The 12087-nt window shown below is 44.7% G+C and overlaps 5 protein-coding genes across 5 annotated transcripts; all 5 read left to right on the forward strand.

The window, feature by feature from the left end:
• Positions 1-94: 94 nt before the first annotated feature.
• On the forward strand, positions 95-1737 carry LOC6573545 (protein FAM98A). Its single transcript, XM_001999577.4, has one exon. It carries the CDS (start codon positions 185-187, stop codon positions 1493-1495), a length of 1311 nt encoding a protein of 436 aa, XP_001999613.1. The 5' UTR covers positions 95-184; the 3' UTR covers positions 1496-1737.
• Positions 1738-2191: 454 nt separating this feature from the next.
• Positions 2192-3235, forward strand: LOC6573544 (superoxide dismutase [Cu-Zn]). The gene is made up of 3 exons (XM_001999576.4): positions 2192-2540; positions 2600-2818; positions 2880-3235. The coding sequence occupies exons 1-3, from the start codon at positions 2265-2267 to the stop codon at positions 3198-3200; spliced, it is 816 nt and encodes a 271-aa protein (XP_001999612.1). The 5' UTR covers positions 2192-2264; the 3' UTR covers positions 3201-3235.
• Positions 3236-3766: 531 nt separating this feature from the next.
• Positions 3767-6222, forward strand: LOC6573543 (laccase-4). The gene is made up of 2 exons (XM_001999575.2): positions 3767-5767; positions 5838-6222. Exons 1-2 carry the CDS (start codon positions 4019-4021, stop codon positions 6078-6080), a joined length of 1992 nt encoding a protein of 663 aa, XP_001999611.2. The 5' UTR covers positions 3767-4018; the 3' UTR covers positions 6081-6222.
• Positions 6223-6406: 184 nt separating this feature from the next.
• LOC6573542 (lipase 3) lies at positions 6407-8017 on the forward strand. The gene is made up of 3 exons (XM_001999574.4): positions 6407-6580; positions 6637-7350; positions 7408-8017. The coding sequence occupies exons 1-3, from the start codon at positions 6419-6421 to the stop codon at positions 7798-7800; spliced, it is 1269 nt and encodes a 422-aa protein (XP_001999610.1). The 5' UTR covers positions 6407-6418; the 3' UTR covers positions 7801-8017.
• A 1145-nt stretch (positions 8018-9162) lies between these two features.
• Positions 9163-12083, forward strand: LOC6573541 (cystathionine beta-synthase). The gene is made up of 4 exons (XM_001999573.4): positions 9163-9378; positions 10036-10261; positions 10560-11601; positions 11661-12083. The coding sequence occupies exons 2-4, from the start codon at positions 10039-10041 to the stop codon at positions 11956-11958; spliced, it is 1563 nt and encodes a 520-aa protein (XP_001999609.1). The 5' UTR covers positions 9163-9378; positions 10036-10038; the 3' UTR covers positions 11959-12083.
• Positions 12084-12087: the final 4 nt, after the last annotated feature.

Genomic DNA, 12087 nt, shown 5'->3' on the forward strand with positions numbered 1-12087 from the left:
AAATAGTAATTTTTTTTTTTTTTTTTTTTAAACTGAGAAACATTAACGGACAACTGTTATCGGCTGTTAATTACAGCCATAAACATGTTTCTCTGTAAAGTGTGACACTTGAGTGTGACCAACAATCAGTTTGGAGCTGGATGAAAACGAAAACAACGTTGGAAAAAATTAAGAAAAGCCGGCAATGGATCTCGAATTGGATGTTATAGACTCTTTAGATGCGCTTGGTTATAAAAATGTTGAGCAAAAGAGTCTAAGTCAATACTTAGACAGTGGCATAGGCAACCCAGAATTGCGTGAATTGATTTACTGGCTTGCCAATCAATTACATGTGCTGAGGAAGACCGACGAACATTTAGCTTCCAGCAGCAAGGACCATAATGAGTTTGTTTTCGAACTGTCTCTACTGCTGACTGAGCTAGGATGTCCCTACCGGCAGTTCGTCGCAGTACCCATGTCGGAACGTTTCCAGACACGAGAATCCCTTCTGCATCTTCTCGATTATCTGACATCAGAGCTCATGGCCACAAAGATGTCGCTGAAGCTGCAGCCTGTCGAGCCGCCCAGTAAGAAATCAAAGACTGAATCCCATCTGCAGGACGCTGTGATGCAATTGACAACTGACCTCCAGCTGGGCGAGTTGCCAAAAAACATCAATGCCAAACTGCTGTTCGAGCGAATGATGCCTAAGCTGGTGCAACGGCTGAAGCAAATAAGCCCGGCGGTGATTAGTGAGCCCTTGATGAGTACTAGCAAGCCATTGACCGATGCTCAGTGGCGTGTTCTGGAGACCATGCACAGAGATCTGGACGCCGAGTATAATCTGCGCCGTCAAATGATGTTAACCCGTTTGGAGGCAACTGTTCAAAGCTTTCAGTGGTCGGAGAGCATGAAAAATCGTCAAAACGAGATTGGCGAACGCTTTCAACGTAAGCTTAAGGAAATCGAAAAGCTACAATATGGCGGGGATGACACCAACATTGTGGCGCTGCTGGCAGCGCGCTCGGATTTGGCTATCATTGAAAAGACAAGTTCAGTGAATGTGCGCAAGAATACGGCATCTAAGATAGAGAAGCATGTGATTGGAAGTGTGCCTGATCGTGGTGGACGTGCCAATGAGCATGCTCCACCACCGCCAGAGATGCCATCCTGGCAACAGCAACGTGCCGGTGGACAAGGAGGCGGTCGTGGTGGTGGAGGCGGTGGCGGTGGTGGCGGTAATTTTCGTGGCGGACGCGGTGGTGGTGGCCGTGGCGGCGGACGAGGTGGTGGACCCCAAAACTGGAAGCCACAATATCAGGAACAACAGCCGCAACAGCAGCGCGACCAGTTTATCAATAACAGCGGACGTGTGCAAGGCTCTGGCTGGAATCCTCAAGGTGGTGGACGCGGCGGTGGCGGTGGAGCTTACCATAATGGTGGACGCGGTGGTGGCGGCGGCGGTGGTTACAATCAGCGCTACCAGGGCGACTATCAACGTGGAGGTTTCCGTTGACCAATCTGGACGAAAGCAATAACTCAACGCAGCCTTATAATAGTTACCAATATTGATATTTATTTATGATTTCTTATGTTAGAAACTTCCATAGCTTTTACTCACCCTCCCCGCTTGTCTATCACCTAATTGAACACCTAAACGAATCCAATTGTTAATTGTTAATAGGGAGCAACGAAATAACTAAACAATTGTGTCATCTAGATAAAAATATATAATATCGTTCAATTTTGTCAAGCCAACATTTTCGCTTTCAATACGATTAATGTCGATCTAATTGTGGAAATGTGTTTTTATCCCTAGCCCAAATAATACTACCATTATACAGAGACGTCAATAACTGGGACAAATGGGGGTTCTACAACGTTGCAAATATGTTGAAAATCTATTTTTAATTTGTCAAGTTACAATCACTTTTCTTCAGATTGGGGTTAATTAGAATTGCAAAGATTGGCGCGGCGATTGCTAGCTACGCCCCTGGACGAACAGACAGATAGACAGGTAACCAAGCATCACACACGCGACACTCAATTGCCATTGAGTGGTCATCATCCATACGACTGATATAGCCAACTGTACGCAGTAGAAGCAATTAACGTGTTCAATCACCATGCAATCCATGTCGAAGTCGTCTAAATGGCAAGCGACACAGTGCATTCGGTTCAGTTTGGTCAAAAGACTCACAGACAACGGCAGCATTTCCCAGTGAAGCCAACGGATCCAACGGATCTCTATAGAACACACAATTCGAGAGCGTCAATTAACCGCGATGTTCCGCTTCAGACCCATATTGGCATTTATGCTATTAAATAGCATTTTTGTGCCTGGCGGCGCGCAAAATTTGCTGGATCGGCTGAGACCCGGACCAGCTAATCTGACCCGCAACATCGACGACATCAAAGTGGTGGCCGGCACAAAGGTGAAACGCTACGAGCGCATGTCGGTGCCGCTGGCTGGCATTGGTCCGGTCATTGGCGGAATTGGTGCCGCCGCACTGCTAAGTCCACTGCTCCAGCCGCATCCACCATATGTGGGCTACTCTTTCGTAGGTTCTTGCCACACTGTACCACGGCTCTCAATGACTGCTTATACCTCTCCTCGCAGGTGCCACAGTGGCAGGCGGGCGCCGTACTAAACGGCGAGGGCGAATCAGCAGGCGCAGCCGGCATGATAACCTTCCAGCAGCTGCCCTACAACAGCGACATCAAGGTGACCATCAACATCACCGGGCTGCCGCCGGGGAAGCACGCACTGCACATACACACATACGGCGATGTTAGCGAGGGCTGCAAGACCACGGGCGGACAGTTTCCCAACAACTTTGTAAGTCCAACTCATTGCCAGCTATCCAGTTTAGCCACGAAACTCTCATTCCTCTCGGCAGCTGGGAAACCTGGAGGTGAAGCCAGACGGCAAAATCTCGGCCGTGTTCATGAGCATGTACCTGCAGCTCTTTGGCTTCAATGGCATCGTTGGCCGTTCCGTCGTCATACACAGCAAACCCATCGACCTGAACACAGCGCTCAATGCCGAGGTCTTCTCCTCGGCGTTGTCCGTGCCCAATGCCCTGGCCTACCAGAACGAGGAGATGTCCGTTGGTGAGCCCATCGCCTGTGGCGTAATTAGTCTAATGAGTACTGCCACCGCAGCACCGACCGTATCAACCTCACCCGCTGGTCCCGAAATTGCGGAACCTGGGGCATAATTTCTCTGAACAACAATTTTATTCACTCTTCTAATATTTCATCTGTATTTTAAACATAAATTAACAAATATAGATAAAAAGTTATTTATAATATGGAATTTGAATTTGTTTTTGTAATGAGCTGGAGACATACGTACATATATGTATGTATTTATTACTTAAAATATTTAAATATAAATGAATATCAAGCAAATTCAAATCATGAATGAAATTAATAAAAATTCTTTATTTTTATTTGTATACTCAAATTTTCTGTACTGAAGAAAACTTTTGACTTTCTCAAATATATATGTATGTATATGCATATTAAAAATAATTCAATTTCAATTTTGAAATGAAATAAAAAATATATATACATATTTATTCAAACATATTCATAGTAATATCTTTTGAATAATTTCTACTTGGGATAATATTTACAAAAACGTAAATATGCTTCATGTACTTATGTATAATTATTAATAACAATCAAATAATACAAGCTTATTATAAATTATATTCAAAAGAGCTATTACATTAAAAAAAAGTTAAATTATTGTAATTTAATTTAATTTTTAAATTTGACACTGAAAGTGAACAAATCTTTTCTGCTCTAGCTGTGAATCCTGTCGCTCTTCCACTCAGAGAGGGTATCTGTGAGTCGATCACACATCATTTGGGCGTTCTTAGTCTTCAATCAATCAAAGGCAAATAAAATGCAGCTCAGCATTTGTGATTTGCACGTGCTGCGCATGCCCAAATCGGTTTGGCTTGAATTTCCAAACTTTCTTCGGGCGTTGCTCTAGGCCTTTGGGCGCAGTTGAAGGTTGAGGTTTGTCATGATAGTTACGAAAAGTAAAAGCCATTATAGATGGCATCGAATCTGCTTGATGTGGTGCCTTGTGGTGGATTTCGCACTGGCTCAGCAGAATCTGAAGCCGGAGAATCTGGAGCAGGAGTCGAGTGCGAAAATTGACTGGCTCACGTTTCCCTGGTCGCACAGAAATAAGACCAAGAAGGAGAGTCACTTGAGTGCTGGCTTGCAGCTGAAGGATGACTACGGCCAGGCGGATATATCCAGCTTCAGTGGATTTGAGCGTCATCCTTGTCGCCGCGTTTGCCAGCAGGGTCAGAGCCAGAGCTGCTACTACCAGCTGGTGGTGCACAACTATCGTCGCTTGGGCCCCGAGTGCCAGCGCTGCCAGTTCGATGAGCGCGCCTGCGCGGACGAGCGATGCATCTATGGAGACGGCGTTGCATCGCCCGTTATGGCCGTCAATAGGATGGTGCCCGGCCCGGCTATAGAGCTGTGTGAGAACGACACTGTGGTCGTCGATGTGCTGAACTATCTGAATGAACCCACCACCATGCACTGGCACGGTATCCATATGAGTCGCAGTCCCGAAATGGATGGCGTGCCGCATGTCACCCAGTATCCGGTGGAGCCGGGCGAGGTGTTTCGCTATGAGTTCCTGGCCGATCGCAGTGGCAGCCTCTGGTACCACAGCCATATGGGCTGGCAGCGTGGCTTCGGCGTGGCCGGTAATCTGATCGTGCGCCAGCCCCATCAGGCGAATCCCCATGCACGCCTCTACGACTACGATCTGGTGGAGCACGCTCTGATGGTGCAGGATATATTCTACGACTACGACATACAGCAGGTGCGCAACATACTGATCAATGGCAAGGGCCGCAACCATCTCAGCCAGCTGCCCGACCAGGATGCCAGGCACCGCTATGAGCGACTGCGGGTGACGCCTGGCTATCGCTATCGCATGCGCGTCCTGCTCAACGGCATCTTCAATTGTCCCGTCGAGTTCTCCATTGAGCAGCACAAGCTGCTGATCATCAGCACCGATGGCAACGACATTGAGCCGGTGCTGGCCGATGGCTTCTTTCTGACCTCAGCGGAGCGCTTCGACTTTGTGCTGGAGGCGAACCAATATGCCAAGAACTATTGGGTGCGCGTCCGTGGCTATGAGCAGTGTGCGGATCGCAAGCTGTATCAGGGCGCGGTACTCAGCTATCGGGGAGCCGCTCGCAGTGAGCTGCCCCAGGGCGATATACTGGGCAGCCGCCAGTCCAGAGATCAGGACGAGCCACCGTTATTCATCAATGATTTTCGCTTCAAGCCCCTGAAGAATTCTTCGTTAACGTTGCGGCAGTTCAGCAAAGACCAAGATGTGGGCACGCTGTCGCTGCGCTCCGTGGAGCCCGTGCCCTGGCCAAGCTATACCAAGTTCTTGACGTACTATTCCAGTCTGAGCACACGGCAGGCGCCAAATGGCGAACTACTCTTCCAAATCGATGAGATTAGCTACATTTCACCTGGTATTTCGTTGCTCCAAGGCCGCCATCTGTACAAGGATGATGGATACTATAGCAATCGCAGCTCGCTCGCCGCACAAGGACGCAATTGTGCCCGGGAGCTGTGCGAGGGTGTTCATGTGATACGCCTGCCTGCCTATCGGGCCATCGAAATGGTTGTGACCAACCACATGGAACCCACACATCCCATCCATCTGCATGGCTACACCTTCCGCCTGGTCGGCCAGGGAGTGCTGGGTAATCAGAATGACTTGAAAAATGTAAGACAGCCAGAATAGTGAATAATTAAATTAATAATGCGAATCGCCAATAACTTTAATACATCCACAGATACGCGAGCTGGACCGACGTGGACGTCTGCCTCGTCTGTCCAATGACTATGCCGCCGTAGCCAAGGACACTGTGCAGGTGCCCGGACTGGGCTACGTGATTTTACGCTTCATCTCTGATAATCCCGGCTTCTGGAGCTATCACTGTCACATCGAAGCCCACACAGTGCAGGGCATGTTGGCTGTGCTCAAGGTGGGCGGGGACAATCAAATAAAACGAATTCCGGCTCGAGTGGGCTGCTGAAGCTGAAATAGTTCAATAAAATATTTAAACAAATATACATACATAGGTATACAAAGCTATAGTGTTTTACATTGTTCAATTAAGATTACAGGACACTCTAGTGTCATATACCATAATACATATTATTATTATATACTATTTATGCATTTTGTTTTATCAAAGGGATAATAAACGTCTATGCCGAGCGTAATAATAAAGTATTTTTAGCAGAATGATTTTATGAACCTCTTAAGTTTATGTCCGATTAACTCTTATCGACAGATTAGACAGAAAAAGCCTTTAGCCATGTTCTTTATGTATGCTAGTTTTATATTGGGAATCGCCAGTCCCGCCGCAACATGGAGAAATGCTTGATCGCTGCTCTATCGGTTCTGTACCTGGCGATAGTTGCTCAATGTGCGCCACCTAGGTTAGACCCATATAATTTTGATGGCGTCGACTTCTATCAACTCTTCAACGATCCAGATGGACACCTGAAGCTGAATCCCCGACTTAAAACGGCAAGTAGAAACCTAATAAGCCATAAGTAGAGAGCTTACGAAGTTACTCCACATAGGATGATCTCATTAGGGCTCATGAGTACCCTGCAGAGCTGCATCACGTGACCACCGAGGATGGCTACATCATTGGAGTCTTTCGCATACCCTATTCCCACAAGCTGCAAAATCAGAAAGCCCTTCGCCCCATTGTGCTTCTGCAGCACGGCATATTGGGCAGCTCCGACAACTGGATCACGATGGGGCCGGATAATGCTTTGGCCTTTCAGCTGGTCGATGCCGGTTACGATGTGTGGATTGGCAATGCACGTGGGAATACGTACTCTCGCAATCACACCAGGCTGGCCACGCAGCATCCCTACTTCTGGCGCTTTAGCTGGCATGAAATTGGCTACTTCGATATTGCGGCTATGATCGACTATGCGCTGGAGACAAACGGACAGGGTCAAAAGTCCATTCACTATGTTGGCCACTCCCAGGGCACGACAGTGTTTCTAGCACTAATGTCTGCACGTCCCGAGTACAATGCCAAGATAAAGACCGCCCAGTTGCTGGCTCCCGTGGCCTACATGGATAACATGGACTTTCCGTTGGCCCACGCGACTGGACCATATCTGGGGCATCGAACCACCTACGCCCTCATGCTGGAGTCAATGGAGTTTCTGCCCTACAATGACTTCATACTGCTCTTACTCTACAACACCTGCGGACCGGACTCAAGATTTCTCAAATACTGCAAAAAGCTCCATAACACCGACGGACGCACCAATTCGGTGAGCCTCAATCTGAAATAAAAAGATATCATATTGATTATATTATTTTATCTACAGACTGCCGCTGCGATCAATGCAATTACAACTCCCGCTGGAGTTTCCACCAATCAGTTCTTGCACTATCTGCAGGAGCAACAGTCGGGGCACTTTAGAGAGTATGACTTTGGCAAGAAGAAGAACTTGAATGTATATGGTGCGGAAGTGCCGCCTGATTACCCAACCCATCTAATTACCTGCAAGACACACCTGTGGTACTCGGACAACGATGAAATGGCCGCCGTTAAAGACGTTGAACGACTGGCGGATACTCTGCCCAACAAGGTCATGCATCACATGGATGATCCGTTGTGGCACCATGGTGACTTTGCGACTAACTGGGAGGTACGCAAATACATAAATGATCCAATAATTGAAATTATGAACGAATTTGAAAACGCTTTACGCAATTGATATGGAAAAAGCAACAATAAGCCATAATTAATAATCACACGTGTAATAAATAATCACACGTTTTTATTTTCAAAAGCAAACATCAAATTTTTATTATTTTATGTACTGTTAATGCATAAGGTAGGTACATAAATTTGTATTTACTTACCTACACAATTCATTGCGATAAGGCATTATAAATCTGATAAGAATGTGACGTACATAGTTCTTTGAACAAATAAACTGATTGCCGAGAAAGTAATAAACAGCATTCAATGGGTGGGCGTTGCTATTGACTTAGTTGAATCTGAAGTAGCGCTTATCACTTCCTATTTTATTTGACTTTAAGATGACAAAAATTTGATGTAGATCAAACATTTTGCAAAAGCATACAAAACTCAATAAAAAGGTCGATAAGCTCTTTATTTTAGAAGGAAAGAAAGAATACATATAAACGTATGTAGATATAACAATATATTTTAAAGAGCAGAGAGGGAGAGAGAATGACTGGAATTTAGAAAAAAATGAGCATAGTGAAACTCTATTCAAAAATCGACTATTTCAGTCGAGCGCTCGCGGCGAAATGATAATGCTTTCTCATTAATACATATAGTATGTACATATATTCGTTGCTCAAACCCAAAACCCAAAGAGAATGGGACCCGAAGCAGAATGTGTGGGCTTGCGCTCACATTGCTCTTTGACTTAGTTGAATCTGAAGTAGCGCTTATCACTTCCTATTTCATTTTTCCCACCTAATACTAATACTAGGGGCGCACAAATCGAAAGCTGAACAATTTCTAATCTTTTAAGCAATAACCAAACGACACATACAAATGACAAAAATTTATAAAGTATGCATACCTTGACCTTAGAAAACAATTATATTTTAGCATAACAATATTTAAATTATACATAAATTCTGCTTAAGCTCCACTCATAAATTTAGCTCTATTTTCCATAAATAACTAATATATATTATTATGATTAAAATTCTTTTTAGCGTAACTGTCAAAAATGTTATACTTTTTTAAATAAAAGTAAGTTCTTAATAGTTGCAAAAAATTTGTAAAACTGCTGCCATTTGAAAAAGGCCGTTAATGGTGGCTGTTATTAAAGCATGACAGATATTATAATAAGCGACTGAAAATGGCATACAAAAATAAAAACTAAAATATATAAAATAAATGTATATTAAGAATATTATACAAACATGAAATGCATACGTAAATTTAATTTCCACTATTTAATATATTAAAGGCCCATTCAACTCCTTTATGGAAGTTTAGCATTTGTCAACACTTATCTAAGACTTCACAGCACTGCTCAACTTAGCGTAGCACACGCACGTGTGTGCATGTGTGCGTGTGTACATATATAATAGCGCACTTATACATCTGTCTGCCAGAACAGCCACGGATCTATGGAAAGCAACTATGTACAACGAGGCACTATATATTGCACGTGTATTTCTATTTTGTTATAAAAAGTATTTATAATACGTTGTTGGCAGCGATATATATACATACAGATATTCTGTGAAAACACATCAATTTATATTAATTATACATTAAGGAAATATACACATACCATACACAGGTGAGAACTAATTAGAGTGATAAGAGAAGTTTACAAATATATTGATAAAAATACATGTACGTATGTATGTATAGATAAATGATAGCTATTTAATAGATAATAGGGTAAAAAATATATGTGTACGTGTGCACAGCTTGTCTGAGATTTTTCCGGCTTTCTAGGTTCAATGCACTTGGAATGCATTTTGTGTACCAGAATTTCCTTATGGGTTAACTAGGTGTACAGAAAAACCTGTTGGGAAAGAAACAGTAGGCAAAGGCAGTCCCAATTGGAATAGACGAAGCCATAGAATTAGATCTCGTTTGTTAATTATAAACAAGAAGCAAAAGTGTAAAATCATTCAAATCTGGTAAAACGTAATTCTCTCAAACATGCGAAGTAGAGCCGGCGATGACATGGTAACAATGGCAGTAATAACAACACAACGTGATTAGCTGATACGTCTAAGCCCAAATATAATTCAATAATAAACTAAAATATCAATTGCTGATAATACAAGCTGGGTTCAACGCCTGACTGACCCCAGGCAATCCAGATGCCAGATGTTGTGAGCTGAACAACACATCTACCGACTCATTCCAATCTCAGCCGGCAGCGAAGCAGCACGAAACGTGCTCTGAACTATTAACTCACCCACGACGTTTCATAAATCCACAGAAAATGTCAGCGAGCAAGACCTACGAGCGTCCAGCCAACTTCATAGATCCGGGCAAACCCTCGAAATGCACCTGGCATCTGGGCACCAAGGAGCAGACGCCGCATACGCAACGTGGCTTTCAGCACGAAAATAAGGTTTCGCCGGACATTCTAACGGTGATTGGATGCACCCCCCTGGTCAAGCTCAACCATATACCAGCCAAGGAGGGCATTCAGTGCGAGATGTGTGAGTTGCAATGAAATCTTAACGAAATTAATGGGAATTTTCCCTAAGTTAGTTTTGTTTTTTAATTGAATAAATTTATTTAATCTGTGCATGCTATAAATATGACTATAGAAAATTAATATTTTCGTATAGTTTTGCACGAGCAGCAGTTTCATAATTGGAACTGATTAACTTTCACTATCTCTTGTTTATAAATTGAATATTGAATTAAAATTAACTGCACTGTAATGCTTCATAATTCTAGTATAGTTCTTATAATTAGTCAAGACATGCTAAATTAGTTATATTTCCTGTTTAGATGCCAAGTGCGAGTTCTTAAATCCGGGTGGTTCGGTCAAGGATCGCATTGGCTATCGCATGGTTCAGGATGCGGAGGAGAAAGGACTTTTGAAACCGGGCTATACTATCATAGAGCCTACGTCCGGAAATACGGGCATTGGACTGGCGATGGCTTGCGCTGTGCGAGGCTACAAGTGCATCATTGTCATGCCCGAGAAGATGTCCAATGAGAAGGTGTATGCACTGCGTGCCCTGGGCGCCAAAATTATTCGCACGCCCACGGAGGCAGCTTATGACTCGCCGGAGGGTCTCATCTATGTGGCCCAGGAGCTGCAGCGTAAGACACCTAATTCCATTGTGTTGGATCAGTATCGCAATGCGGGCAATCCCTTGGCGCATTATGACGGCACAGCCTCTGAAATACTGTGGCAGCTGGATAATAAAGTGGATATGGTTGTGATCGCAGCTGGCACAGCGGGCACCATTACCGGTATCGGGCGCAAAATCAAGGAGCAAGTGCCCAATTGTCAAGTCGTGGGCGTGGATCCCTATGGATCTGTGCTGGCCCGTCCACAGGAGCTAAACAAAACCGATGTCCAGTTCTATGAGGTCGAGGGCATTGGCTATGACTTCCCGCCGACTGTCTTTGACCAGACGGTGGTCGATGTGTGGACGAAGGTGTACGATTCGGACTGCTTCCCCATGAGCCGTCGGCTAAACGCTGAAGAGGGTCTGCTCTGCGGCGGCTCGAGCGGAGGCGCATTGCATGCTGCACTGGATCATGCACGCACTTTGAAGCCTGGCCAGCGCTGTGTAGTTATCCTGCCCGACGGCATTCGTAACTACATGACCAAGTTCGTATCCGACAATTGGATGGAGGCCCGCGGCTTCAAGCAGCCAGTTAACGAGCATGGTCACTGGTGGTGGAACGTGCCCATAGCTCAGCTCCAGCTGCCCAGTCCACTCGCGTTGATAAAGTCTGACGAAACTTTTGCTGGCGCCATTGCGCTTATGAAGCAGCATCGCGTGGATCAGCTGCCGATGGTCGACAAGAATGATGGGTATGTGAACAGTATAAATATTAATGTCAATGTTGCTAAAGTCCGCTATCTCTTTACAGTAGCGTTTTGGGCGTCGTGACACAGGAAACCCTCTTGAGCCAGATTGTCAGCATGAATCGTCAGCTGAGCGACCCCGCGATCAAGGCCCTTAACAAGCGAATCATTCGTCTGACTGAGACTGACATATTAGGCAAGCTGGCGCGAGTGCTGGAGGTTGATCCCAGTGTTTTAATTGTTAAACAAAATGCACAGTCTAAGGACGTGGTCGTGGCTCTGGCCACTAAACTGGATGTCACCACGTTTATTGCATCCGGCGATAAAGCCAAACAAAATGGCAATGGAATTGGTGATCATTAGAGCCAAGGCGAATCAAAAACGTCTCTCTACTAATAATTTGTGACTTAATTATCTTAAAATCCATCAATTTTGTGCATTTACATATATATTTGATATTTTAGCTATTAAAATTGAACTTTACAACATTTC

This window comes from Drosophila mojavensis, unplaced genomic scaffold, assembly GCF_018153725.1.
Source record: "Drosophila mojavensis isolate 15081-1352.22 unplaced genomic scaffold, ASM1815372v1 contig_16, whole genome shotgun sequence".
Classification (NCBI taxonomy): Eukaryota; Metazoa; Arthropoda; class Insecta; order Diptera; family Drosophilidae; genus Drosophila; species Drosophila mojavensis.

What these genes read in the sequence shown, in the direction of transcription:
- LOC6573545 (XM_001999577.4), top strand. Translation starts at nt 185, where the DNA reads ATGGATCTCGAATTGGATGTTATAGACTCTTTAGATGCGCTTGGTTAT.
- LOC6573544 (XM_001999576.4), top strand. Translation starts at nt 2,265, where the DNA reads ATGTTCCGCTTCAGACCCATATTGGCATTTATGCTATTAAATAGCATT. An exon ending in CATATGTGGGCTACTCTTTC is followed by an intron (nt 2,541 to 2,599) that starts GTAGGTTCTTGC and finishes CTCTCCTCGCAG; the next exon opens with GTGCCACAGTGGCAGGCGGG. An exon ending in GACAGTTTCCCAACAACTTT is followed by an intron (nt 2,819 to 2,879) that starts GTAAGTCCAACT and finishes TCCTCTCGGCAG; the next exon opens with CTGGGAAACCTGGAGGTGAA.
- LOC6573543 (XM_001999575.2), top strand. Translation starts at nt 4,019, where the DNA reads ATGATAGTTACGAAAAGTAAAAGCCATTATAGATGGCATCGAATCTGC. An exon ending in ATCAGAATGACTTGAAAAAT is followed by an intron (nt 5,768 to 5,837) that starts GTAAGACAGCCA and finishes ATACATCCACAG; the next exon opens with ATACGCGAGCTGGACCGACG.
- LOC6573542 (XM_001999574.4), top strand. Translation starts at nt 6,419, where the DNA reads ATGGAGAAATGCTTGATCGCTGCTCTATCGGTTCTGTACCTGGCGATA. An exon ending in TGAATCCCCGACTTAAAACG is followed by an intron (nt 6,581 to 6,636) that starts GCAAGTAGAAAC and finishes TACTCCACATAG; the next exon opens with GATGATCTCATTAGGGCTCA. An exon ending in CCGACGGACGCACCAATTCG is followed by an intron (nt 7,351 to 7,407) that starts GTGAGCCTCAAT and finishes TTTTATCTACAG; the next exon opens with ACTGCCGCTGCGATCAATGC.
- LOC6573541 (XM_001999573.4), top strand. Translation starts at nt 10,039, where the DNA reads ATGTCAGCGAGCAAGACCTACGAGCGTCCAGCCAACTTCATAGATCCG. An exon ending in GGGCATTCAGTGCGAGATGT is followed by an intron (nt 10,262 to 10,559) that starts GTGAGTTGCAAT and finishes TTTCCTGTTTAG; the next exon opens with ATGCCAAGTGCGAGTTCTTA. An exon ending in ATGGTCGACAAGAATGATGG is followed by an intron (nt 11,602 to 11,660) that starts GTATGTGAACAG and finishes ATCTCTTTACAG; the next exon opens with TAGCGTTTTGGGCGTCGTGA.